We start from the raw sequence: 27,202 nt of genomic DNA, 5'->3' as shown, positions 1-27,202 counted from the left end.
ATGAGCATCTATATGCGATTAAGGTAATTCCAACAATGCAGTATTTTTGATGTAGTAGAGCATGTAATTCCTTTAAAAAGGCTCGTTTTAAGTGCTTCTGAAATTAAACTGCAGGAGGTGGAGAGGGGCAGTTTTGAATGCAAGTAAAAACAGAGAACTTTGAATATGTCAATATGCCAGTTTCTATGACCACTTCAGCTTGATAACTGCACTGAAATATATGGCACTAAAATACCTAATTAGCACAATTATAAAGGATACCTTTATTTTATTTTCACTGCCAAAGTCATAACTACACTCTATAACTGTACTCCTCATACATTCTTAATTGCTTTTATTTTGCATTTCAGAGCAAGGTTAGTAAAGTGCCTTAAAATACAGTCTTGTGTGCATAATTTAAGTGTGTGGCCTTTCAAAATCTAATGTTATTTTAGATTATTCCACTAGATGGCAGCACCAAATTACTGACATTAAATAAAATTAGTTTTATATTTAAAAGTATAGACTATTGTTAATTTTTTTTTTTAATTATGTCAGCACAGTTTATAATTTTACTTCTGACTCAGAGCAAATATACAATTCAGTTTGATACAGACTAGAGGGTTATGTGCACGATTTTTAATTTATTTACTTAAGGAGTGCCTTCGGAAATTATGATAGCTGTGGAGAAATATTACACTACAAAAGAAAGTGTTCAAGCATTTTATATCAATAAAAAGCCTTCATAAACTATTAACTGGCATTTTTGTTTTGTTTGGATTCACTTAGGTTCCATCAAACATCCCTGAGGACCTATGTCTATTTATATTTCTTTACGGGGGTAGTGCACTATCAGTATTATCCAATTTCAGGCTCAGCACAGATTAAGATATAAAATGTTGCACACACACACACACACACACACACACACACACACACACACACACACACACACACACACACACACACACACACACACACACACACAAGCAAGCAATTCAGCATTAAATACCAACATACTGCCTGTAGACAAAACAGTACTCCAAACCTTTCTCAATCTCCAGTCACTCCACTATCCTATATATACTTATTAATCTCATCTTCATTACAGTACCTATATAAATTTATTTTACAGACTCCACTTTCATTCACAGTTTACAAATAGAGTACGTCTTTCAGCTTGCACAAAACACACACAGGCAGGGTTGGTTTATTTGTAAAACAGTATGTCACACTTTAAATTACCAGTATATTATACCCCTGCCATTGTCAACTGCTCTGCTTAGCCTAACAACCACCACCAGACAAACTAGGCATTAGCCATCCGCATACCATAATAAAAAAAATCAAAGTATTACTTATTTCTATATTTTTACATTTCTAATTTGACTTGAGCATATAAGCAGAAATGGCTGTCCAACATCCACTGCCAGTGCTGCACAGTCAATCTTCTCTCAGCTCTTGCGTAGAGATACAGAAACCAGACTGTTTCAGAAGACCAGAGTTTGAATAGCTGTCTGGGTGTCTGAAGGAACTGTGGAGTTGGATGGGAGTAAGTGCCCACTGCTGGCTTGTCCATCCCTGGGGGATGGGGGCAGCTCTGGCTAACCACATAGGAGTACTAGATGTCCACCCACTGGAGCTCAACTGTATTGAGCCTGTACTTGTGTAACCAGAGGTAAATCTAGCACTCAGTGGTACGTTTCCTCAGAGTAGCTACAACAAAGGTCAGAAGAGTGGTGATCTGCCAGAGGCGTGGTTAGCCATCCCACAGGACGAGCACGTTGGCCTGCTCCCTACCACCTGACTTGTGCTATTACTGCATGGGCTCATGCGGGATTCCTGGGTAGGAATGCATAAGCCAGTGCACTTGTCTGGGAGTTCCAGGTACCATAACCTTGTAATAAATGGGCAGTTCTTTATTGCATGGTGGTATCATCTTAGGGATAAGCACAGGTATGTGTCTGTTGATTTAAACAGAAAACGTTTAGGCTTGCATGGTGGTATGTCTATTGAATTCAACGGATGCATAACCACTCTATCCATAATGTGATTTAGTTCACTGAAAGTCTCTGTGATATCAGTGTAGTTAAAACAGTATTTTATAAAGATTCTTATGGAAAAAAAAAACAAAAAAAAATACAGGCCATATAATTTATGAATATTATGTGGGAAAAAATGACAGCATAAACAGGTATCATAAACCATGCAGCAAAAGTTAAGTACCAGAAACTTAAAGCATATTAAAAATGCTCCTTTTTAAGCATATATTTATGCTTAATACGGTGGCGGTGCTGCGGTAAGCGTTGTCCTGTTCCATTCTCAGCTAGAGCATCTTCTGTGTGGAGTCATGCGTGAATGGGCTTACCTTCATTGAAGGTTGTGCGTCAGGGCTGGCAACTCAGCAAGGAAAAATCTACTGCCAATCATTAGCGGACCGGAGTTCCGCTGTGGCGACCCCTAACCGGAAAAAGCCGAAAGACAACCGTAGAGAAAAGAACTGCAATAAACTTGGAAAAGTTACGTTTCTTCCAAAGGATTAATATATAAAAATGAACTAGTTGTGTTAAAACTGTATCAAATAAGAAAAAATGCAGTTGTTTAAAACACAGAAGTGAAAGTAGCTAAATTGTACTTGCCTATGTCAAAGATTATGTGCATAATGGTATACAAGTTTAAAAGCAAAACTAAACCTTGCTCCACAAATGTGTGCATGTTGTAAAATTTGCTGTTTGAAAATCATGGCCAAATTATATAACAATGATGCCTTATTTGGACAGCAGCTTGTCAGAATCCCCTCACCAAACTTTTGCGACAGTGAAAACAGGAAAGCATCTTCTAAAATTTGAACTAAGGCCAGAGAAAGTCCTATTTGGGGACTTAAATTGTTAATTCAAGTTAGTCTGTTAAGGAGTTAACATTTTGCCTACTGAAAGATACTCCTGGAGACGGAACAAACTGTACAGCTTGTAAGTCATTAGCATTGTTACCTCACAGCAAAAGATTCCTCAGTTTGGTTCACAGTCACAGTACCCTTTCTATGTGGAGTCTGCATATTTTACCCGTGTTCCTGGGAGTTTTCTCCCAAGTATTTCAGTTTCCTTCAACATCCTGAAGACATGTGCTAGACGGACTTGTGACCGACTAGTAAACAGATGTCAGTGTGATATGGACAAAAGGTGTGGCAATCTATTCCCATTCCCAGTTGCCTAGAAAAGTCTGTGGACAGAATCAGCTATTCATGGGCTCAGCTATAGAAAATAAGTGTGACTTGATAGCATTATGTTGAAGGACAACAGACTCTGGTTTTTTTTAGATTTAAAAGCCAGAGTGTGTAAAATATCACAAATTCTTTCCCAGATGCAGATGGCTTCTAGTTCAATAATTCAGATGTTAATTTTTTGTGAACATTTTCTGTATGAATGTTTGATTTTCAACTTATTGTTCAACATCTTATGCAAGTTTTAAACTGTGTATTTGAAGAGAGAATGCTTAAAATTCTTTACATAAAACAATTTAACTTTGAATGTTTATCAGTGGCATTTTACTTATTAGCTTAAGGTTTTATGCATTTCACTACTATCTGCAACTTATGGTATCTACTTCTATGAAGAGTGACTTTTCAAAGCTACCTGGTCCCATTTGAGTATTTAAATGCTGGCTTGTTTTAGGAGTGAACAATAAGTTATGTTTGTGTTTTGTTAGATAGGACTAACTGATGTTAGCACACTAAACTTTGACGGGGAGGATGATTGTGCTGGGGAGAACCATTTATCCCTTTCATCTGGAAAATACTGTCAAGTGTGTGCATGTCAAATATTTTTGATAAAGTTATGATTACTGTTGGCAAGATTGTGCTGGAAAGTACTGGGCTCAGACATTGGTGAAATTCTGGGGAGAAAGTGATTCTAATTATTTTCTAAAGTTGAACAGAGAAACTTAATTGGGTCTGATAAGTATTGGCTTTACACAAGACAATAGTGCATATTTAATGTAGACATTGCCTTTTGTGCGCTTGAGTACCAGAAGGTTTCAAACCTTATACTGCTGATGCCACACTAATCACGTTCTGACAGCAACAGTACAGACGTTAAAGCCAGTAACTCCTAACAGTCACAAATGCTACCTTAATACTATGAGCGGGTTTTAACCAACACAGCCTGCCTCTCTCCACTGTTTGTACTAGTTTCATCTTTTTCACAAATATGTCCTTATTGTCACTGATAACTCTTTACTAAAACTCTCACTTGTTAAATAGTACGGTAATCAGGCTTTGTGTGATATATATATATATATATATAAAATTCTGAAAAACCTTCAAAACGTGTAACAATGCACTATCAAGCACATCGCTTTAAGAACCACAACGCAAGTCTTAAGCAACTGTTAGTATATAAACTTCTTCACAATTTAACTTGGATTTTAACTTTGTATTTATAGGTCAAACTCCAAACACAGAGTTTAAACATGTTTACTGTTCAGTGGAGCAGGGATCACCACTAAAATAGGCGAGACGCAATTAGGATCAGATGCTCTTCATGGATGCATCAACGTCCCAAACTTAAAATGATTCTGAAATTCTCTCACAAATCTTAAATGAGTATCCATCAAGTAATTTAGTTTCTTCTAATGAAAAGCAGGTTGCCACAATGTTTGATATAACTGGGAATTAAATTCCCTCTTCAAAGTAATACACTCTTCTGTTAACACAAGTCCGTCTTCAATTTTAATACATCTAGTGACTAGCCCAGTTAAGTGCTACAGAAATATGCCTTTGCTCTCTAATGTCTCCACTGTGAAATTTCATTGCAAATATGGTTCTGACCACAAATACATGGTCAGTCACCTAAATGAAATCTCTCATACCATCTTTAACTGGCTGGTCCCAAAGTAGTCTTATTTTCCCACACAACTTCTGTTAGTCTCTCTACTCCTTGTTAACCTACAGATCTAGAAGTCTTACCCATTTACAGACGCACACACACACACTTTTGCAAAATTACTGCAAAATCAAGTCCCTTAACTTATAAGGTCTTTCTTCAGTATTTGTAAATGTCAAGATGCACACTGCTGAGCAAACCTTCAACACAGCTGGAAAAGACAGCTTACATTTTAACTTACTTTTTTATATACGCAGACAGCATCTATAAACTACACCCCTCTGATGAAGGATGCATCCAAATTATGCTTCTTTTTACCTGCTAATGCAAATATCCTTCCTGGATGCCATAACTACAATACTTCTAACAGAAAAGACTAGGTTTACTGCATGACCATTTTGATACACATGCTGGCACCCTAATTACTTCTGAGTCACCAATGACAATTTTGCAAACCCTGTCCATAGAACCATCTTGGTTTTCAGACTGTCGATTGAAACATGCTTCTTCCAATACTTCCAAACTAGACTCATTTTTTTTCTTTCAGCCACATATCCCGTTACAACCAGAGTATTCAATGTTCATATTCCACTTTATCAGCCAAAATATCCTTCTTATTCGAACATTCAATTATCAGCTTATTGGGGGTCATGGCAAACTGACCTCACAAACTCAATGCTGTGAACTTTGACAGTCTCTTGATCAAGTCATTCCAACAGGACTGATATAAAGCACAATCCAGATTTCACCTTTTCAAAACTTTTTGCTCTTTAACATTCAAATTTTTTCTTCACCCATCAATAGAACAAAACTTTGACAGCTGGTCTTCCTCTTAAATATTTACCGCCTACACGTCATTACCCATTAGTTCAGCTGAAGTCAAAACATCAAAACCATTTCTAACAGGATCTTTAGTGATGTCAACTTTTGTTTTTCATCACCAAAAATATAGTACACCCAGATCTAGGGGTGTGGTCCCATAAGGAGAATCCCTGGACTGTAATATAAATGACTTGTGGTAAGATGACTCTAGAGACCATTCTCTGGGCTATGCTAATCACTAATGAACTTTCTCTAATCACTGAAAAGATAGAACAGTGCAAGATCCTTTGATAGTATCTCACAGGAAGTGAATTGAAGGCTCATCTCCTTAATTCCCATTATTCCTCACAAAGGTCACCAGCACCCTCGCTCACTAGTTGACAGTGACACCACCACTTGCAGTGTGAGAAGTAGACAGTTGAATACCAGACTTACTTCAAAGACATTTAGGCCTAGCTAGACCTGCTCTATGACAGTAAAGCCCAATGTAGATGGTCCAATTTCTGCCTACAGCAACAACGTCGTCTTCCAGTCTCCATACAGACAGACATCTACCTCTGCCTTTCTCTTGGATGACAAGAAGACTAGCTTTCTCCCCACTTAAAACATCAAGTGGTTGAACAGTCGCACTCTTCACAAAAGCTATTCAGGCAATGCTGCTGATGGTCTTTGCTGGCAATCTGATGGCTAAATAGACATCACCAAAAATATAGTACATCCAGATCTAGGGGTGTGGTCCCATAAGGAGAATCCCTGGACTGTAATATAAATGACTTGTGGTAAGATGACTCTAGAGACCATTCCCTGCGCTATGTTAATCACTAATGAGCTTTCTCTAATCACTGAAAAGGTAGAACAGTGCAAGATCCTTTGATAGTATCTCACAGGAAGTGAATTGAAGGTTCATCTCCTTAATTCCCATTATTCCTCACAAAGGTCACCAGCACCCTCGCTCACTAGTTGACAGTGACACCACCACTTGCAGGGTGAGAAGTAGACAGCTGAATACCAGACTTACTTCAAAGACATTTAGGCCTAGCTAGACCTGCTCTATGACAGTAAAGCCCAATGTAGATGGGTCCAGTTTCTGCCTACAGCAACAAAGACGTCTTCCAGTCTCCATACAAACAGACATCTACCACTGCCTTTCTCCTGGATGACAAGAAGGCCAGCTTTCTCCCCACTTAAAACCTCCGATGGCTAAATAGACACTTATGCTGGTCAAACATGCATATATATGACTTTACAAATGGCAAAAATTTATAGCTAGACAAACAGATTTGTCAGGATCCGCGTATGTGCTTGCTACAAAAGCAGGCGTATTAGATCAGTGATGACCAAAGATTAAGGATTTTACCAATAATGCTAAAAATCCCATTGGTGAAGAACTAACTAAGGATGCACCAAGGAAGATGCACAACATTAAATCTCGAGTTTAGCTGCATCTTGTTTACTTTTCCTTTGTTCATTAGAACTCTGAGGCTACTACACATTCATTCATTTTACAGCCCTTTTCTAATACTTTTAAAAGCAAACTAGGGGGTGATCCACTTCCTATTTATGGGATCCAGTATGTCTAACAGTTAATCTTTGCACATTCTGACCATCTAGTTTACATTCTATCATACAGAAATGAAGTCCACGATATTTTAAACAGCAGTCAGGTGAAACCACTACTAACAAAAAATAAAAAGGAATTAAATTTGTACTTCTCTATGAAGGCCCTTTTTCAATACACCAAAGCACAGATTTAATTCTGTCACTTTATACTGAGTATTGGAAGCTCTGTAGCAATTCCAATGTCTTTTGCGTCATGGTAGTTCTTCCTATTCTCTTTTGAGCTCCTTAACAGTTCTAGGGTTAAGCTTTCTTAAACTGCAATGTCCTCTATCTTTACTTTCTGGAATAGCTTTGTGACCATTTACTCTGTGAAAGGACCAGAATATACAATGAACTCTTCTTGTTGAGTTTAGCAACTCTCTTTTCTTCCTTTAGGAATACAAAGTATAAATACTCACTTACAAACCCTGCACATTCATTTAAAAATACTGCCTTTGTCATCTCTTTCTTCTCATATTCTCCTCAAGCCATTTTATTTAGCTTTGGCAACCCCTTTCCTTCTCAAAACTTCCTTGCATCTCCAAAAAAAATTACCAAGACTGGCCAAAAATTGGGATCATCTTCATAGTTAAAATTCAAATGCATACACATAAGGAGCAATGATTCAGAACAGTAAACTGGTTGCTGGACATGAAGCCCTATTTTAAGTAAGGCGCAGCTCTTTTTTCTTTACTATACGCTGAAGCAGGAATTTATGTAAGCACAAATTGAACAGCCAAATAAATGCACCAGCGTAACCAGACTACTAAAGTGTGCTAGCCAGTGGATTACATACCTTATATTCCAAGGTTTTAACTTTCTTTTCCAGACGCTCCATTTCAGTCTTGTGTCCTGAAATAATCCTTTCCTTTTCACCAAGTTTCCCTTGAACATGAATTTCTTTAGCGGCAATATTTCCTTCACACTCGTGAAGCATAGATCTGAAAGTGCTTCCTGTACAAAAAAATTAAATGTTTGAGTGGAGTTTTTTTGCTAAGACCAAATCTCAGATTTTGACTCTACTCACCAGTGACTTAGTTGAAAACTTTGCATACCTCAAGTCATAAAAAAAGCTGTATAAATGTGAGATAAAATACATTTTTAACATAATAGAGGATTTATAAGCTAGAAAGAAATCTTCCTCGGATGGGTACATAATTTCTACTAAATGGAATTCAGCAAGTTGCAGCAAGAGGAAAATCCCATGCTTCAATATGTAAGGTACATCTGATGTACTTGTATGATATCATGCAATGAATACATTCATGGGTAAGAGCTCATGCTTCACTCCATATTCACCTATTCAACAGCATATTTGGAAGTCATGCAATGGGTAAGTTAAAGACTGATCTGCAAGTCCATCAATCTTTCTTCTAGCCACCAGCAAAAACCTGCCAGGAAATCTTTTGACATTTGCAGTGTTAACTTATTCATACTAGGAGCACATTTTACCGTGTGCTGCTCCATGCAAGCATTGCCAGAAGTGACAGTCATCTTTTCATTCAAACCTACAGTGCTTCAAAGGTAGATCCCCCACAGTAATACTGCTCTAATACAGCTTAAATGTGATACTTAATATGTGGCAATCAGTGAAGTCATCATGCAGCTTAATTGTAAACAATTAAAAAGCAAGGGAAAAATATAATGCATTTGCTCAATTTAAAGATTTTCCTCACATTTCAATGTTAACTGTGACTCAGCTCCAAGCTCTCAGCTCACAGAAACTGGATGCTGGCAGGTGTGCATGACTTCTGCTATCCAAAAGACTACATATGCATGTTCACTGCAACTGGATGGGGAAAAGGCACACCAAAAAATGGGATGGAGACAGAAAGGACATACTAGACTCATTAAGGAATGCCCTCATAAAACAACGAATACAGTAACATCTGCTATACCGAGCAATGAAAACCCTCCACGATGCCCCCTTTGCTAGGATAAATTTCAAGCAGTAAACCACCAAGGTGGAAGGGGACTGGAGGACTGCAAAATGGCAGACATTAGTAGTTTGAGTAATAAAATATTTTAAAACAGAGCACAGAGTAATAAACTACTATAAAACTACAGAATGAAACTGTAAAAACACAGCATAACGACAGATTAAAAGGGCTGAGTGACAGTACTGTAAAAACTATAACAGCCTCTACACTTAGTAGTCAAGGCAGTAATGTTTGCTTGGTTAAGGTGTGCACTGAAGATTAAGTGGCCATGGCACACATGTGCAAAGGAGAGATTCTTGGAGCAAGCACTGGAAGCAGCCAGTCCTGTCATGCAGAGAACTGTGAACACAGCGTTTACTAGTGCACTGCTGGCCACTTGACAGCAAAAGCTAATGCCGCTGCCAATCCACTTTGAAAGCCTTGCTTGGACTATAAAATCTTTCCCTCCTTGGAGCAAGAGTTGAGCTAATGGACTATAAAATCTTTCCCTCCTTGAAGCAAGAGTTGAGCTAATGGTCCATCTTCCTAAACTTACGCACCCATTTAACTGAGGTAATGGAGATCATCCAAGGTGTTAAGGACTGCTGACTTCCTAGTTTCTGGCCCCACAAAGAAAATCATGATTTTGGAACAGCTTGGAAATCCTTCAGGTGGATCCATGCATTTGTTCTGATAGCAGATTCTTGTTAAAAAGAATACAGACATAACCATCCCTTCACAGGAGGGTCTAAAACTCTGATATTCTAAATGCAAATGTGATGGCTACTACAAAGAATGCTGGCCAACAAAAACAAACATTGCTGTCCTGACAGGCTCAAATAGATAAAGCAAATGTTTGGTGGAAAGGATGATTTGGAGCCAGTGTTCCATTACAATTCCACCTTCTAAAATGGTATCAGTGGCAGAAAACTGAAATCTCGGCCATAGATTTGGTCTAAATCATAATAGTGCAGCAAAAAAAGCCAAAATTGCATGTGTGCGAACAGGCAGTATGGAAAACGCTTTGCCTAACAGATAAGCTTCCATTTGGAAGGACAGGTTTGCCAAGTGGAAGGCTATCAACCTCGAATACAAAGACAACCTGCACTTTTTGTAGGATCTGTGATTCTGTAACAGGAAACTGTCCCATTAAATGGAGTAAATCATCATTCTGTTTGAACATCCCACTTAGTGTTGGAAGAGTTTCTTGTTGCCGCAGTGTTAAATGCTTGAAATTAAACCTCTCAGCTAGAAAGCACCAAGAGCAAAGAGTTTTAGTCTTTACAATTCATATCTCATGGTTGAGATATGAATCAGAAGAATCTTGTGTTATGCAAGACAAAATTAATTCAATAAAAATCTCACCCTTTCTGTGCAGCAAATGGCATAAAATGAGGACAGGCTTTGTTTGTCTAGTTGGCAAACAGACTAGTCTACAGTGTGACCCACTTCTGGAAGAGTTGAACCAGATAAAGGTCCATGAATCTGGAATTCCAGATGTTAAAAGGAGAAGGTCAACGTCCACAAGCTCAATTCCCTGCAAAACAATTGTGAACTTAAGAGTGATGTATATTACCCACAGCCAGTTAAAAACAAACTGTCTGCAGTGGGGGTATAATGTTGGACCCTCTTGTTTCCACAAATGCCACATTACAGCCTGATTTGGCAAGATGAGGATAAGCCACAGAGCATCATTTCAGGGCCAAGAACACTGCTCTAAGTAGATTATGTGGAGTCTTCTTCTCAAGGGGAGTCCAAGTTTAACTCCCCAACTTAAAAATAAAGTGCGGTCAGACTCTGAGACAGACTCACCTGCAGAAAAAAAAGGCCGCCAAAAATGTGGTGGAGACTGTTCACCACTGCAAAGTCCAGATACAGGGGACTAATACAACAGAAGGTCTGTTAGGAGTGTGGCTACTGTACAGGTTCTCCTGGGGTATCCAATGTGGAGGACGCCTTTGAGGAATTATTTAGCCTCAAATCTGGAAGCCAAAGGAGCTGAAAGGGCAGACATTCAGGGATATCTGACAAATGTGCTTTTATGGAAAAATAAGCTAAGCCAGCATTGAGCAATTCACACAGACATGAAAGACATCACCACAACAGGATAGAGTAATTGATATCCAAATTAAGGGGAAAACAGTGGAACAGGAAGCAATTGGTTAGGTGCCGTATCAAGATATTTTGAAGCCTTCCACAGGAAACCAATATAAACATTCACTTGAAGCTAGACAGCAAGGAAAGGAACAGGAAACTGTGGAAACTCTGATGCAGTCAATGTTGAGGAGTGATAGGCCACTGAGTTCCCATATGACAGAGCAAGGGATGGCACAGGATGAAATTGAAGAGAAGGTGCCACAGAGATGCTGTAGCACTTTCTATAGAATGCCCACAGGAAATGGAAAAAAAGAGATGTGCTCTCAGTTTGGAAGAAAATGAGCTAAGAGAAGAGTTGCTTGATTTAACAGACATGGATAGACATATTAATATCAATGAGAGAACTAGACTGCAGAAGGTCAATAAACCCCAAACGTCAGAAGTCTGATAAAACAAATGAATGCAGTAATTAGGACTGTCCAGAGATCCATGTGGTATAACAGGATATATTACTGTGCTGCTAAATTAATAACTAATAAAGTTCTACCACAAGAACACACGGTAACAAGGGAAAGGAAGGGGAGAATTTTAATACCATTATGGAACTATCGAATAGAGAAAACGATAAAGCAGTTAAGACAAGTATCACTGTTAGAAGACTATAGAAATAGGAATAGATTAACAAAAATACTAAGATAGATGTGATAAAAGCAATGGGCAGTATTAGAACAGAATAGGCTCTATCATGCACTATCATAAAAAAACAAAATTTCAGCACATACATAAAAACTTAGAAGATACACAGATAAATATAAAGGGAAAGTACAAAATAAGCAATTTATTAATGACCCAAAAAAGTTTAAGAGAGAACTGGGAAACAAAGTAAAAGGAATTAAAATACCGCCAAAAAAAAAAAAAAAAAGAGGAAATAGATTCATTTGGAGGGGTATCTATGAAGATCCTGTGGAACAAAGATGCTAAATGGATAGAAGTAAAACAAAGGATAAAAGTTTAAAGGTGCAGGATATCAAATGGTATTAAGTAACAGCCAGAGAGATTGAAACAAAGATGGGAAAAGCCTCTAACTGGAAAACCCCGGGCCCAGATGCAGTTACTAACTTTTGGTTAAAAGTATTAACATCTTTGCACGAAGATTTAGCCATTAGTAAGAAATATTTATGAGCGCACCTCGAACAGACACAGACATGGCTAAAAGGCAAAACAATGCTTCTACTTATTGTGAACCTGCAAGCAACCCTAAAAATTATACACCAAATAACTTGCCTTCTGGCGATGTATAAACTACACAAGAGAATTGATACTGACAGTTTATATTCATTCAGTAAGAAACTCAATTATGGCAGTAGAAAAAAGGGGCAATTAAAAGAAAGTCATATGGAGCAAACGATCATTTAAGTAAAGTCATACTGGAGAATTGTAAAAAGGGAAATGGATTGCCTATAAAAAAGCATTTGACAGTATCCCACCATTCATGCATAAAATAGTGCTTAAAAATGTACAAGATACACCCCTACACTGAGCGCCTACGTTACAGTGACCATGAAGCAGTGGCAGACCACTTTGCAATTAAGCCATGTTAAAGGACAGTTTATTATCAAAGAGATAAAAATTCAAAACTAGAAACCACTTTAGGCATAAAGGAAGGATTAGTACGCAAAAGATACCTATCCTTATGGAAAAATCAGAGGTTCCACTGCCTGCCAGGGCCTGTAATTCCAAACCCTTCTCTTTGCCCCTCTAAAGAATTGCTTAAGAAGGATGAGAAAAAAATAAAGGGTCACAGTCATAGTGAGCAGAAATGGCTGCAGCAAGGCTTTTTTGTTTCCGGGTCAAAAAAAAGCCATCTGGAAGCTGTATTCAGTCTCACACCCAGAAAGCACATGTCCTGAGAGGGTACTAGACTGACTTTGTTTTGTTCTAGAATACAGATAAGTGTTGAGGTTAGATAAATCCAAAATTGGTCTCCGTGTTTTCTTTCTTTGGTACTAGAAACAGGAGAAGAGTAAAATCCCCATTTCTGACAGAGGAACTGGCTGTATAGCTCCTATTTGAAGAAGTAAAAAATCTGCTGTAGGAGCCTCTATCCTTTGAGGGGAGGCGTCTCTGGCATGCCTGAAAAAGGAGGCAATGTAATAGAATAGAACTTGTAGCCTCGGTTTATAAATACCCATTTGTCCTGCTGCCAGGCAAGAAGAATCTGGCAGCTGAAAATGCAGGTCATTGGGCCTGTTTACTTAAAGGACTGGCCCCTGCCCTCACCTGCAGATTGGCAGAAGCTTTACCCCAAGTTCTAGGCCTGAAATGTACCGTGAGCCTGCCCCTGCCAATGCCTAGATTCACCTGAGAATCAGAAGAAGAATACGCCCACCCCTTAGTAGGCCCCAATTTCTACTAACTTTGAGGTTTGCACCTGCAAAAAAATCTTTAGTTACCATAGATTTAGTAGCCTTATCTTCCATTTTCTTCAAAACCGACCTACAGGGACCAAACAAAACTTCCAGACTGTAAAGGGCATCCAGAATTCTAGTTTTAACATGCTCAGACAAATTCTGATCCTTAAGCCAGGCGTGCCTGAAGAACTTGAACCAGTGGCAGAAGAGGCAGCATCAAAACCACACTGCAAGAATGCTTACCCACCTGTTCAGAGACATGCACTAACTCCTGCAATTCTTTACACTCTATGCCCTCTGCCAAGCAATTTATTTAGATTTTTTTTAGAGAAAGGAAGGAATTCCTGATACTTCAACATATAAATTTAAAGCCCTAAAGCCCAAGTAGAAGAAAGATACACCTTTACCCCATCTTTTGCCCCATCTATCCAAAGCTCTAGCCTCTATACAGAGGCTCCAGAGATCTTTTACAACAGAGGCTCTAACCCTGAGACTATTCTACTACTCTTTTGGGTCCCGATATAGGACTCTATATACTCTTATTTACCTGTGCCCAGCTGCTGTTTAAAACCTGTGCCTTGGAGGCAAAGAATCTGAAGCCTCGAGAAAACATCTTGAACAACATCCAAACAGGGAGGTATTGCCAAGGGTCTATGCTGAGGTAAAAACAAAATTCCCTAGCCTCTTCCGTGAATCAGAGAAATCCTGTCCTTCCCACTTAAAAATGCTCTCATAATGAAGAGTTCCTGAAAATGAAAAAAATCCTCTGGAGATCTTCTGCATCAGAATCCGATCAAGGGGAAAATCTTGAATATCTTCAGATATCTTCAGCAGAAGAGCAGCCTGGATGAGTCTTCTGAGGCCTGATCAACTCTGGCTCCACTGCTCAACCCTATCAGGAGGGGCATAGAACCTCTAATTAAACCTAGTAAAAAAGTAAGCATTTTAAGCATGTGCTTTTTAGGCTGGCTTTTGGAGACACCCTGGAGAGAGCAGAGACAGACAAAACAGGAAGGCTTAGAGAAGAAGCCTTGAAATAGTAGCAGAAGGCCTAACCACCTTAGGCATAGAGGGGAAGAGTAACCTGGAGAACCCTTCAGCTTGACCTGACTCCCGTCGGAGGATCCGGCCCGGCATAATCCTCAATTAAACAGCTTAATCACCAAAGACTAAATGCTAATCTAACCTTACCTTTTAACATGCGCTTATTAAATAACACTAGCACAAAACCGACACCTAAATGCTCAGGTCGTGGTGCTCAGGTCCCAAGTGACAAATCCTATGCGGTATCTGTTTTCCCACAAAATGTAATTATTTACTTTTTCTGACAAATAAAATAACTGAGAGCGAAAAACAAAAATATTCTAGCAGGGAGTACCAATAACTTGGTTTTGGTGGAAAGCACTCATCACGAAAATTTCAGAATGCGAGCGGCGCACGCAGCGCTGCTTCTGCACATGTCCGAGCCATGCGGCAAAAGACTGAGGATATGGCGTGGTCATGCGCTTTTTATACCCTGGCGGCTAATACTTTCAGGATATTCCAGACACCGGTGCTATTCTGCCATTAACCCATTAAGCTGTTTACTTAACAGCCAAGGCCATGGCTACAATTTGGCTCCCAGAAAACAACTTAAGTGTGAAAAACTTCTCTTCTCTGTCGATTTAAAAAGTACAGTTGTGTACACTTGCCATAAATGTAGATGTGTTGCAGTCATCACATTTGGGTTATCTGCTTACAGTAGCCGTCAGTTGGCTGGATTATCAAAGTCTTGGACCCTGCATCGGTTGCTCTGTCTTCTTCCATGACGTCAGGGATATAAAGCATGCAGCCGACGCCATTACATCAGTTTTTCTTGCCCCAGATGTCAGGTGCCCCCCTAATGGGAAACAATTAAATATATATATATGCAAGGTTATACTTCCAACAAAAAAGTAAATACACCAAAAATCTTTTAAGCATAGTAAAGGAGAATAGAGGTATAGCCAAAAGAAGTCAGGGGGCTGGAGGGAGGGTAACAAGGACTGCAACAGTGAATGCACTTGAACATCTACATTTATGGTAAGTGTACACAACTCCACTATGTTCTTTGTGTTTCACTGTTGCAGTCATCACATTTGGGTAGATTCCCAAAGCTAAGGATGGGAGGAGGAATTTAGTTAGCATTAGGACCAGCTATAAGGCCCTGCAAGACTGCAGTGGCAAAGCAAGCTCTGGATTTAGAGAAAATTGGCAAATGGTAATGCTTGGTGAAAGTATGTACAGAATTCCATGTAGCAGCTTCTAGGATGTCCCTGGTAGGGACACCTCTGAGAAAGGCTGTAGAGGTAGATGCAGCCCTGGTTGAGTGTGGTCTTATCCCCTGTGGGATAGGTTTTCCATGGTGCTTATAACAGAAATGAATGCAATGGCTTATCCATTTAGAAATGGTTTGCTTTTAAATGGCCTTCCCCTCTGCCCCTGCAGCAAATGCTACCAGCAGCTGTTCAGATTTCCTTTGAGGTTTAGTCCTGTCCAAGTAAAATCTAAGTTGTCTGTGCTAAGAGTGCAGTATACATTCCCCTTTGTTCTGTGGATTAGAAAAGAAGGTTGGCAAATGAATGGACTGATTAAGAGCCACACTGGATACTACCTTGGGCATGAATAAAGGATTGGTCCTGAGGGACAAACTGTCCGCATGAAAGATGATGAAAGGCTCCACTGCCATAAGGGCATGTAATTCAGATACCCTTCTTAATGAAGTGATTGCGAAAAGGAAGGCTGTTTTCCAAGAAAGGAATTTTAACTCTGCACTGTGAGCTGGCTCAAAAGGTGGGAGAGTGAGTTTTTCCAATACAAAGTTAAGGTCCCAGGCTGGAGTTGGGGCTCTCCTGGGTGGTCTTAAGTTTTGGCTCCTCTGAGGAACTGCTTGAGCAGTGGATGAGAGAAGAGGGGTGGGTTCTGTGTTGTAATGAGCTGAAATGGCTGAGGCATGAATTTTGATGGAGGAAAAAGAAAGGCCCTTGTGAAGCATCTCAGTTAAGTATTGAAGAATTTGAGGTAAATTGGGTGCTGCTGTGTCCATCCCTTGAGTTTGGTTCCAGGAACAGAATCTTTTCCATTTTTCAGCATAAGATTTTCTACTGCTAGGCCTCCTTGCCTCCAAGATGACATCCAACACTTGTTTACTTAGGGATGGTAACGAAGAGATAAGGTAATTAGCCAGGCTGCCAGGTTCATGGTTTGAAGCAGAGGATGCAGAATCTGGCCCTCCTGCTGGGACAGCAGGGTAGGGGTCTGAGGCAGGTGCAATGGAGCCAGCAGTGATACACTGCACAAGAGGGGGTGCCAGTGTTGGCGTGGCCAGTCAAGTGCAATCAGTATCGTCCTTGGTTTGTCCTGTTTGATCTGTAGTGGTACTTTGTATGGGAGAGGCAGAAGAGGAAAGGCATAAACTGATAAGATTTTTCCAATTGAAGGACAGGGCGTCCACTTTCCAAGCTTGTTTGTGGGGAGTCCTTGTGCAGAATTTGTCCAATTGGTAGTCGTGGGGGGAGGCAAACCGGTCTATATCTGGGCTGCCCCATTTGTTTATCAACATGTTGAAAGTCGTCGATTCCAGTTTCCACTCATCTGGGTCCATGAGATTTCTGCTTAGTTCGTCTGCCAGTGTATTTAGCTTTACTGGCAGGAATTGAGCCAGTAGATGCACTTGGTAGCTCAAGGCTGTGTTCCACAGAGCCATGGCTAGTCTGCAGAGGGGGTATGAATGGGTACCCCCTGCTTATGTACCACATAACAGTGGTGTTGTCTGTCTTTACCATTAATTGTCCTGGAAGAATGTGGTCCTTGAAGGCTGTCAGAGCATTCTGTACAGCTAACATTTCTTTTTGATTGACATGCAGGTACATTTGACTTGGGTTCCATTTGCCCTGAATGCACTTCACTGCCAGGTGAGCCCCCCATGCATAGTCTGATGCGTCTGTTGTTAGGGTTTGGGTGGCAGGGGGTAGAGTGAATGGCAGTCCCTTGTTTTGGTGGCAGGCCTCTGCCCGCCAAAGGAACTCTAACTGCAGACAAGGTATGATAGGAATCCTTGCTTCTAGATCCTGAGAATGCTGACACCATAGGCTTTTTAGGTACCATTGTAGTTTCCTCATATGCAGTCTTGCATATGGAATTAGGAGAATGCAGGAGGCCATAAACCCCAAAGCTTGCAGTATTTGCCTTGTAAATAGCAGGGTTTTGTGGCCATTAGTTTGAAGTAAGCTGTCAAATGAATTTGTTTCTCTGGCGTGAGGAAAGCCATCTGGGAAGTTGTGTTCAAGCTTGATCCCAGGAATAAAATTTGTTGACAAGGTACAAGATATGATTTATTTTCGTTTATGGTGTACCCCATACAAGTTAACACCTTTTGTACAAATGCCAGATGATTCAAAAGTATGTCCTGGCTTTCTGCCTGAATTAGACAATCGTCCAGGTATGGGTATATTTGAATATTTCTTTGCCTGCAAAAAGCAATGACTGGAGCTAGGCACTTTGTGAATACCCTGGGTGCAGTAGATAAGCCAAAGGGCAGTGCAGAGAACTGATAATGCACGTAGTCTGCTTTGAAGCGTAGGCATCTTCTGCAAGATTCCCTGACTGGGATGTGCAGGTAGGCTTCCTTTAGATCCAGTGTTGCCAACCAGGTATCCTTGCCTAGCATAGGAAGCAACTGGTGAAGGGTTAGCATCTTGAATTTTGGGATCACCAAGAAGGTGTTTAGGATAGAAAGGTCCAGGATAGGATGCCATGAGTTGTATTTTCTGGGTACTAGAAAAAGTCTTGAGTAGAAACCTTGTCCCTTTTCCTCTTCTGGTACAGTTTGAATAGCCCTTATGCTTAAGAAAGAGAGAGTACTTGCTTTTGAGCCTCTGCCCACTGATTTGGGGGTAGATCTGGCCAACCGTTTGGGGTTGATAATGTGTGGAAGTGAAATCTGTATCCTTGGGAAACTATATTTGAAACTCATTTGTCCTGGGTAACGAGTCCCCAGTATTTTGCCTACAGAGCAACCCCCCCCCCCCCCAAAAGGAGCAGTCAGTTGAGAAGGGATTGGAAGTTTTAAAGTTAAGTCATTGAAACAGTTTACCATGGGGGAGGTGAGTCTTGGTACTCCCTGATTTGGAAGTGGGAGCCCCCCATTGCTTAGTCCTGTGCGGACCCTGGGACTGAAGCCTGGGTGTTCTGCTGGTTCTGGGTTTGAACGGAGAAGGCCTGGAAGAGGCAGGAAAGGACCAATTCTTAGAGGGCCAATGCCTTCTAAATATCGGAGGCTGTACTTGTAGGAAATCTTTAACAGTTTGCATAGATTTAACTTTTTCTCCCATCTTTTTAAGATCTACTTCTGCTTTGTTGCCAAACAGGCATTCCTGAGTTAAGGGAGCATCCACAATTTAGCTTTAACATGATCTGGCAAAGATTGCTCCTTAAGCCAAGCATGCCTTCTAAGTACAAACCCAGTGACAGAAGCCCTGCAAGATGCCTCTAGTGAATTAAAACGACATTGCAAAGGATGTTTTCCAACTTGTTCAGCAGAATACATTAAATCCTGTAAATCTATTTTCAGCACAGTCAGGAATCAACATAATCTTCTGTTTAAGCAATCCAATAATATGCTGTTGATACTTTAACATATGAAACTGGCAGTTTAAGGCCCTAATAGCCAAGATTGCAGAAGTGTATACCTTCTTACCCCATCTATCCAGTGCCCTGGAATCTCTATCAGAGGGGGTAGGATTTTTGGCAGTAGTAGCCTTAATGCCCTTGGGTCCCTGTGAAATAGTCTCATGATCCGCAGTAGGATTTTTAAAAAGGAACTTGAGAGTCAGGAACCCTGTAATATCTATCAGGTTTTCCGGAAGCAGGAGGTAGAGAGTCAGGTGCCAAGTTAGATTCCGAAAAGGCATCAACAATGTCTAGCACAGGGGGGATAGCTAAAGGCCTGTGCTGGGGCAGGAGTAAGAAATCCCTAAGCCTCTTTTTAGAATCAGAGTAATAATGGCTTTACCAGCAAAAATGCTCCCTAAGAGTATGCAAGGTTTCACCAAAAGAGAAATCTTCTGGAGGGGAAGCAGAAGGAATGGAGTCCTCTGCATCAGAATCCTCATAGGTAGATGAGGGTAAATCCTGGTCAGAGGAAACAAATTTCAGAATCCTGATCAGAAGTATCATAAGCAAATTCAGTCCTCTTAGAGGGGGACGATTGGCTTCCACTGATTGAAGTAATAAGGTCTTCAGCCATTCTTATCATTTGTTTTTAGGCACAGAGGCCTGACCATGCTGTCTGGGCATCGGTTTTCTAGGCATGATTAGAGTTTTAGGCCTTGAAGAAGAAGACAGTGTCGGTTTAATATGCAAGTCAGTAGGCCTGAATACACCCTCAGAAGCCGGTGCCTGCACAGCAGCTCCAGACCCATCCCAGGTAGAGACATCCGCAGGTTCCACAGTTGAAGCATCTCGCGGCATACCGGACTCCGAATGGGTCTCAGTAGAGGCCTGCAAATCTGAAGTAGTGGGTATCAGGGGGCTTCGAAAGTGCCTCACTGAGTACCGGAGAACTGGCGACTAGCTTAGGAGAAGCGTCGTCGGCAGCTGTGGACCTAGACGGCCTGTCTCTGTCTATCTTTGCATTTTTTCGGAATGTCGGTAGTCGGATGGCTTACCGAAGACATATCTGGATAATTGAACAGAGTACCAAAATATTTAGAAGCGCAAATATACCGATGACGAATAGTTCGTTGTTTAAATATGGCACAAATCCGACAGTGAGGTACATCGTGGTCAGGGCCTAGGCAAGGAATAAGTACGAATGAAAATCTTTATCAGGCATTTGCTTTCCACAATAAATACAATTACTGACTTTTACTGACATCGGTTTATAGCAAGAAAAAATTTCCCGAACGGGGTACTTAGCTTTAGTTGAATACCATTTCTGAAATTCGAAAATGAAAATTTCGGGAGTCGGCCGACCGGCACTTGCGAACTGCTTCCACTTCAGACACTGCACGGCAAGAAAGACTGATGTAATGGCATCAGCTGCATGCTTTATACCCCTGACTACCTGACGTCATGGAAGAGACAGCAACCGATGCAGGACCCAAGACTTTGATAATCAGGCCGACTGAGGGCTACTGCAAGCAGATAACCCAAATTTGATAACTGCAACAGTGAAACACGAAGAACATCTGCATAGCTCATAAGATGAGGAACTGAAAGCACAGCTGCAGGTTGTCAAAACTTTCCAGATGGTATAAGAATGTCATTTGGTCTTGATAAGTGTGCAAAAGCAACTTTTAAAGCAGGAAAACTGCAGCACCAGGAAAACATCAGTTTTGGGACAAGAATGCGATATAAAAGAACTGCGGCAAGACGGAGTGTAAAAATATTTGGGAATTGATGAAGGATCATCAATAAAGCATGAACAAATGTGAATAAAACTTAGTAAGGAATACTTTAGAAGACTAATTCTGAAAACAGCGTTGACATCTAGGAACAAAATCCAAGCTATAAACCAATTTGCTCTTCCTGCCCTAACTTACAGTTTTGGAGTGATTGACTGGCCCCAAAATGTGTTGGATAGATTAGATAGGAAATCAAGAAGGCTGTTTCATGCCTACCAAATGATTTATAAAAATCACTCTATACCAAGATGATATATTCCCCATTCTGAAGGAGGGATGGGCCTCCTTGAAACCGACTACAAGTATAGATCTGCAATTGTGGGACTCCACAGATATCTGCTGACCTCACAAGACCCAAATGTAGTGTAAGTTTTGAAACATGAGGAGAATAAATCTAAGATGACTTCTCTGTTTAATTTAGCAGAAGCATATCAGTGTCAAGCAGGAATGGAAATCAAACCAGAAGTAGATAAAAAATCAGGCAGCAACTAAATGTGCCAAAAAGCAAAAGAATATAAGGTGAAGAACCAGATGAAAAGGTAAGAAATGTGGAAAAAGCATAAGTATAGTTGCAAGTATAGAAAACTTCTGGAAAAACCTCATGTTGATCAGGAACAAATGCAGGAATGGTTAAGGAGAGGCGAATTCAAACCAAAAGATGAAAGGTTAATATTGGCAGCCTAAGGTAGTAGTGACCTATATACACGCTGGTTTACAAAGTCCATTGAACATGTGGGAGAAAGACAAATGTAGGTTTTGTAAAACCAAATTAGAAACAGTCGCACACCTTGTTGCTGGTTGTGACATAGTGAATGGCAGGAGGATTGTATACTGAAAGGCACAATAATGTTTTATATCACACGAGATCACCCATTACCAACAGCTCAAAAGATAGATGTTAGAAAACTTGATATAGTGGTCAAAGAAAAGACAAACGTAGCATTGATCACTGAAATCGCTACATCCAGTGATTACAGTGTCTTGCATACAGAGACAAAATCATAAAATATCAGAATCTGCAGGCAGAAACAAGAGAAATGTGGAAGAACGATACCAAGACAGTTCCAATAGTATTAGGAGCAACGGGGCTAAAAAAAAAATCTACAATTGTATTTAGGTATGTTATCAATCCATGTAGCCCAGTACGAATTGCAGAAGTCGTCATTATTGGGCACATGGCAAGTGCTGCGACGAGCACTTTTGGCTGACATCAAAGACTGAAACAATACTAATTTCATGAACTTTAATCATAGTTTGACTGAGGATTGGGGTCCATTCCCATCACAGTATTGGACACCCAAAGGATTTGGAGAAATAAAAAAACATGAAGGAACCAGAGGGAGATCCACCGTTAGTAGGTCCAGGTTTCTAGCAAGACAGCAGATAGAAAATTTCTTCCATTTGGAAAGGCAAGATTTCCTTGTGTTGGGTTGCCTGGCCTCCTGCAAGTCCTCACAGGAGAGGTGTCAGAAGGGTATTAGGGCTCTACAACCCAGATGGTCAGTTGGAGAGTTTCCAGGTGTGCGTGGATGAGGGAGCCCTTGTCCTGTGTGAGTAAGTCTACTATGCGGGGTAACTTGCGATTATTGCCCTTGGCGAGGTGCAAAAAAAGGGGGGGGCTGTCTTGGCCAATATGGAGTTGCCGGCAAGATTTTCAGTCTGTCCTGTTGAATTTTCAGCAAGACTGTCGAATGAGTGGCAGGGGAGGGAATGCATAAAGAAACTTCCCCTTTCATGAAATTGATAGGGCGTCCACTTTACAAGACTGAGAATGGAGTTCTCTGGCACAAAATAAGTTGTCTGCTTGGAGAGGCAAACAAGTCTATTTGAGGACTACCCCATCGGTGGACTATGTCCAGGAACACATCCCTGTGAAGCATCCATTTGTGGGACTGCGCTGTGGATCTGCTCAGTGTCTGCCACAGACTTCTGAATGGAAGAGATGTAGACCGCCTTACACTTCTGAATGGAAGGGATGTAAACCACCTTAAGAGAAATCTGAAGTTGGTGTGTTAGTTCCCAACCCTGTAAGGCTACTCTGCAAAGGAGGTAGGATCTTGCCCCCCCCCCCCTCCCACCTGCTTACATACCACAGAACTATCATGTCTGTGTAGATCTGCAGCCGTCCTGGGCTGAGGAGAGGTTGGAAGGCCTGAATAGCAAGAATCAATGCCTTCATCTCTTTTACATTTATGTGGTCTTTCCCCTGAGAAGGGATCCATTGTCCTTGAGCAGTATGTGGGCTCAGAGCTGCCCCCCAAACTCTATCTGAAGGATCTGGGTACAAGTCCTGAGTTGGGGGCAATGGGTGAATGGGGAGTCCTGGGTTTGTGGATATCTGTTGCATCCACCACAGGAGCTCTTTCTTGAGGCAAGGAAGAAGTGGGATAAGAAATTCTAGTAGGTGAGCATGCTTTGTCTACACAGATTTCAGGAACCATTGAAATTTCCTCATGTGGAGCCTTGCCAGGGTAGTATAGAGATGGTGAAGGCCATAAGTCCCATGATTCTGAGAAATTGTCTTGCTGACAGCTGTTTTAGGGAAAGAATCTCTGAGAAGGTTTGACAGAGCTCCAGAGCCTTTTGGGGTGGGAGAGACACTATCATTTTGTCTGTTTGGAATCTTCACCCCAGAAAGATATGATGTTGAGATAGGATGAAGGTAAATTTGTTGAAGCTGATTGCGAATCCTAGGCATTGTAAGATGGCAGTGGCTGAGTGGAGGCTGTTCACCATTTCCTCTGGGGTGTTGGCCTGCAGCAGGAGGTTGCCTAGGTAAGGAAAGATCTGGATGCCTTAGAATCTGCAGAAGGTGACCGATGGAGCCAACCATTTTGTGAAAACTATTGGAGCTGTAGAAGACCAGAAGGTTAGGTCGAGAAGTGAAAGTGGTAGGATCCCACAGAGAAACAAAGTTCATGAATTTGGGGTGAATGGGAATGTGTAAGCATGCATCTTTGATGCCTATAGATGCAGGAACTTGTGTGGGTGAATCAAGGGAAAGACATTCTGCAGAGTTAGCACTTGAAAGATGGTACATTTAGAAAGGTGTTGAGAAAAGAAAGATCTAGGGTGGGTCTTCTATGGCCCTTCCTTTTTGGAAACCAGAACCATGCGAGAATAGAAGCCTGTCCCTTTTTGGGGGGTGGGCAATGGTTGTACTGAACCCTGTTCCAACAGGTTTTCCAGTACCTAGGTGAAGAGAGGAATCTCATCTAGAGGAGGGTGGGGGTTACCCCTGAAAGAAGGCACAGCATGCCAAACCATAAAGTATCTATATTTGATGATGTGCAGGATCCAGGTGGGAATGGATAGGGATAGGTGGAGGAAGAAGAGGGTATTACAGGGCAGTCCTAGCCTGTTATATCAGGAAAGTGCTGCTTAGCCACATGAGAAGCAACTGACGATGCTGAGGTGATGCGGTTTCTTGCTCCCTTTGGAGGGCTTGGGTTGGGAAGTCCGGGATTGCCTGTAGACGAAGACTGGTTTCCCAAGAAAGTTACTGTGAAATTTAAGGACTGGAGAGACCAGAATATGTTTGAGGTCTTTTAATTCCTTGCTCTTTTCCTGTAGGGACTTGAAAAGCTCAACTGATGGTTTAACAAATAAGGATGAGTTGTTCAGGGGAGCATCCATGAGCTTCGCTAAGATGCCTTCAAGAAGGAGTTGAAGCTTCAAACCAGGCAAACCTTCTTAATGCTGAGGATGAAGCTGCAGCTCTAGAGGTAGCCTCACCGGAATCATAATTGCACTTCAAAGAATGTCGGCCACCTGGGAGGATGCAGCAATCAGGGACAATGGCAAGGCTTTATTTAGTGAGTCTGGCATGTCAGATATTATTTCGGTCAATTGAGCCATCAAGCTCCATGTGGGTTTGAAAGTTCAAAGCCCTAAAGGCTAAAGTTCCTGAAGTGTAGATTTTCCTTTTCCAACCTCTCGAGTTGTCTACTGTCTGTCAGAGGGTAGAAGAGAAGTGGAAGAAATGGAACTAGAGGCCTCATCAGAGGCAACAGAGATGATAGAGGGGGTCTGCTACAGGAGCTTTAAAAAGGAAATTAGAGTCCTGGGGGCACTTTAGGGGACAGATGCTGAGAGTCAGAATGAAGAAACCTGGAGGCAAAGGCATCCAGAAAGGCAGGGATGACTGGAGGGATAGCTGAAGGATTAAGTGTCTCTTACCTGGAGGAGGTCATAGCATCTCTTTTGTACCACCAACATTTGACAGTTGCCCCATTTAAAAAGGTCTCATTTTTTGAAAGCATTTCCCCCAAAAGAAATCTCATCCAAAGGGGATCCCGACCCATTACACTCCTCCTCTATGGAGGCATAGTCCAATGGGAAGGAATTTGAGAGGAGTAAGCTAAACAATCACTGTCCTCATCAGACAAGGAATCTTCCTGTGAAGAAGCTTGACATCTGACCCTTTTTTGAGGGGAAGAAGGCCAAGAGAGAGGAGGGGGAGGGGACCGAAAGGAAGGCATCAAAGGCCATGAAAGCCTTTAACAAACCTTGGGAAAGTTTTGCCACTCTTTCTGAGGGTCTAAGGGTAGTGGCAGGAAGGAATGTTTAGCCTTCTGCTTTTTTCATAGCAGGAGTATCCATCTGTGGCAAAGAGGGAGGAACTGGACGTAGGCCTACACTATAGCACATCAGAGTCAACATCTTCCCTCACTGTAATCTGGGTGATTCCTCTGAGCCCTTCGGATATAATGAGGCTTGGTTCCCTCGACATCGGGACCACATATCTGTGACACCTCTCGACATGCTGGCATCCAGTTCTAAGGCAGCCTGTAAAACTGGCTGGGCCTGAGGACATGGAATGCACTGCACCTCCTGGCTATCATGCACCTCGGGAAAGACATCTGTGGGGAGAGGCACGACTTTGGCTTTGGGCCCAAGTCTTTTGGCCTTCTGCTTGGTAGGCTCGATCATCGGAGCTGAGGAACCTTCCATCAAGGTTTAGCTTAAATTTTCAGGTGTTGGTTCTCTAAATTGTGAGAGACTAAAGTCGACTACAGCGGGTTTTGGGCACGAATGACTGACAAATCAAACACTTTTTATGGTCATGGTGGGGCCCCCCGAGACAAAATCGTTCCCTTCCTCAACCTTCCCTCAGGAAATATCAAATACAACTCCCGTACTATCACTAGGTAACAGGTCCCTAACGCTCTCTAAGACCAAGAAAATTGCATCAATGGGCCCAGACAATATCCCAGGATGCCCTTTTTTTTTTACTTTCTCCAAGTCTTTCGGGTTTCTAATACCATGCCGGAAATGGACCCCATTTCTAAGTCAAAATAAGAGTACAATTAAAGTTCAAAAAATTGGCATTGTTTCAGTCTTTGATGTCAGAAGTGCTCTTTGCAGCACCCACAATGTGCCCAGTAATGACTCCTCCTGCAATTCGTACAGGATTACATGTGTTGGTAACGCATCAAATTCGACTATAGATTCTTTTTTATAAGACCTGTTGCTCCTACTGCTGCTAGTGGAACTGTGAATATCTGTATTCCGCATTGTTCTAGTTTCTGCCTGCAAATCCTGATATCTTATGACTATCTCTCTCCCTCTGTACGCAAGACAGTGTAGTGACTGGGTGTGCAGATTTCAATGATCAATGCTACTTTTGTCTTCTTTTCATGGACCACTATTACTTGGTTTTCTAGCATCTGTCTTTTGAACTGTTGGTACTGGGTGATTTCATGTGATGTAGACTACATTTTCTATGACACTTTGTGGCTCATGTTTCCAGTGTTTTTCAACCACTTCAATACCATAATGTTTGCACAATCCCCAGTATAACAGTCTTGCCACATTATGCCTTTCAGTATACAGTCTTCCTGCCATTAGTATGTCACACAACCAGCAACAAGGTGGGCAATTATTTCCAATCCTGCTTTACAAAATAAGAAGTTATGTACTCACCATAAGCATTCCATATTTGTTGTCCATCTCGCCTTTATTCTTGCTGGTTGGGTTTGATGCTCGGTTTGACTTGGCCTAATACAAAAGCTCGAGGCTTCTACTAGCTCAAGGTAAACCCCTATCCCATGATGTCTAGGGTGTTTTCA

At 41.3% G+C, this 27,202-nt stretch overlaps 1 protein-coding gene across 1 annotated transcript in view; it reads right to left on the bottom strand.

The window, feature by feature from the left end:
* Nucleotides 1-27,202, bottom strand: part of KIF23 (kinesin family member 23) — a 1,082,389-nt gene that overhangs the window by 374,910 nt on the left and 680,277 nt on the right. The window contains exon 17 of the mRNA XM_044076375.1: nt 8,077-8,234. Within this exon, the coding sequence (XP_043932310.1) occupies nt 8,077-8,234 (158 nt within the window). The remainder of the gene's footprint in view (nt 1-8,076; nt 8,235-27,202) is intronic.

This window comes from Protopterus annectens, chromosome 7.part0 (assembly GCF_019279795.1).
Source record: "Protopterus annectens isolate FY-2018-M chromosome 7.part0, PAN1.0, whole genome shotgun sequence".
In the NCBI taxonomy this organism is placed as follows: domain Eukaryota; kingdom Metazoa; phylum Chordata; order Ceratodontiformes; family Protopteridae; genus Protopterus; species Protopterus annectens.
This window is presented reverse-complemented; position numbering and strand designations above follow the sequence as displayed.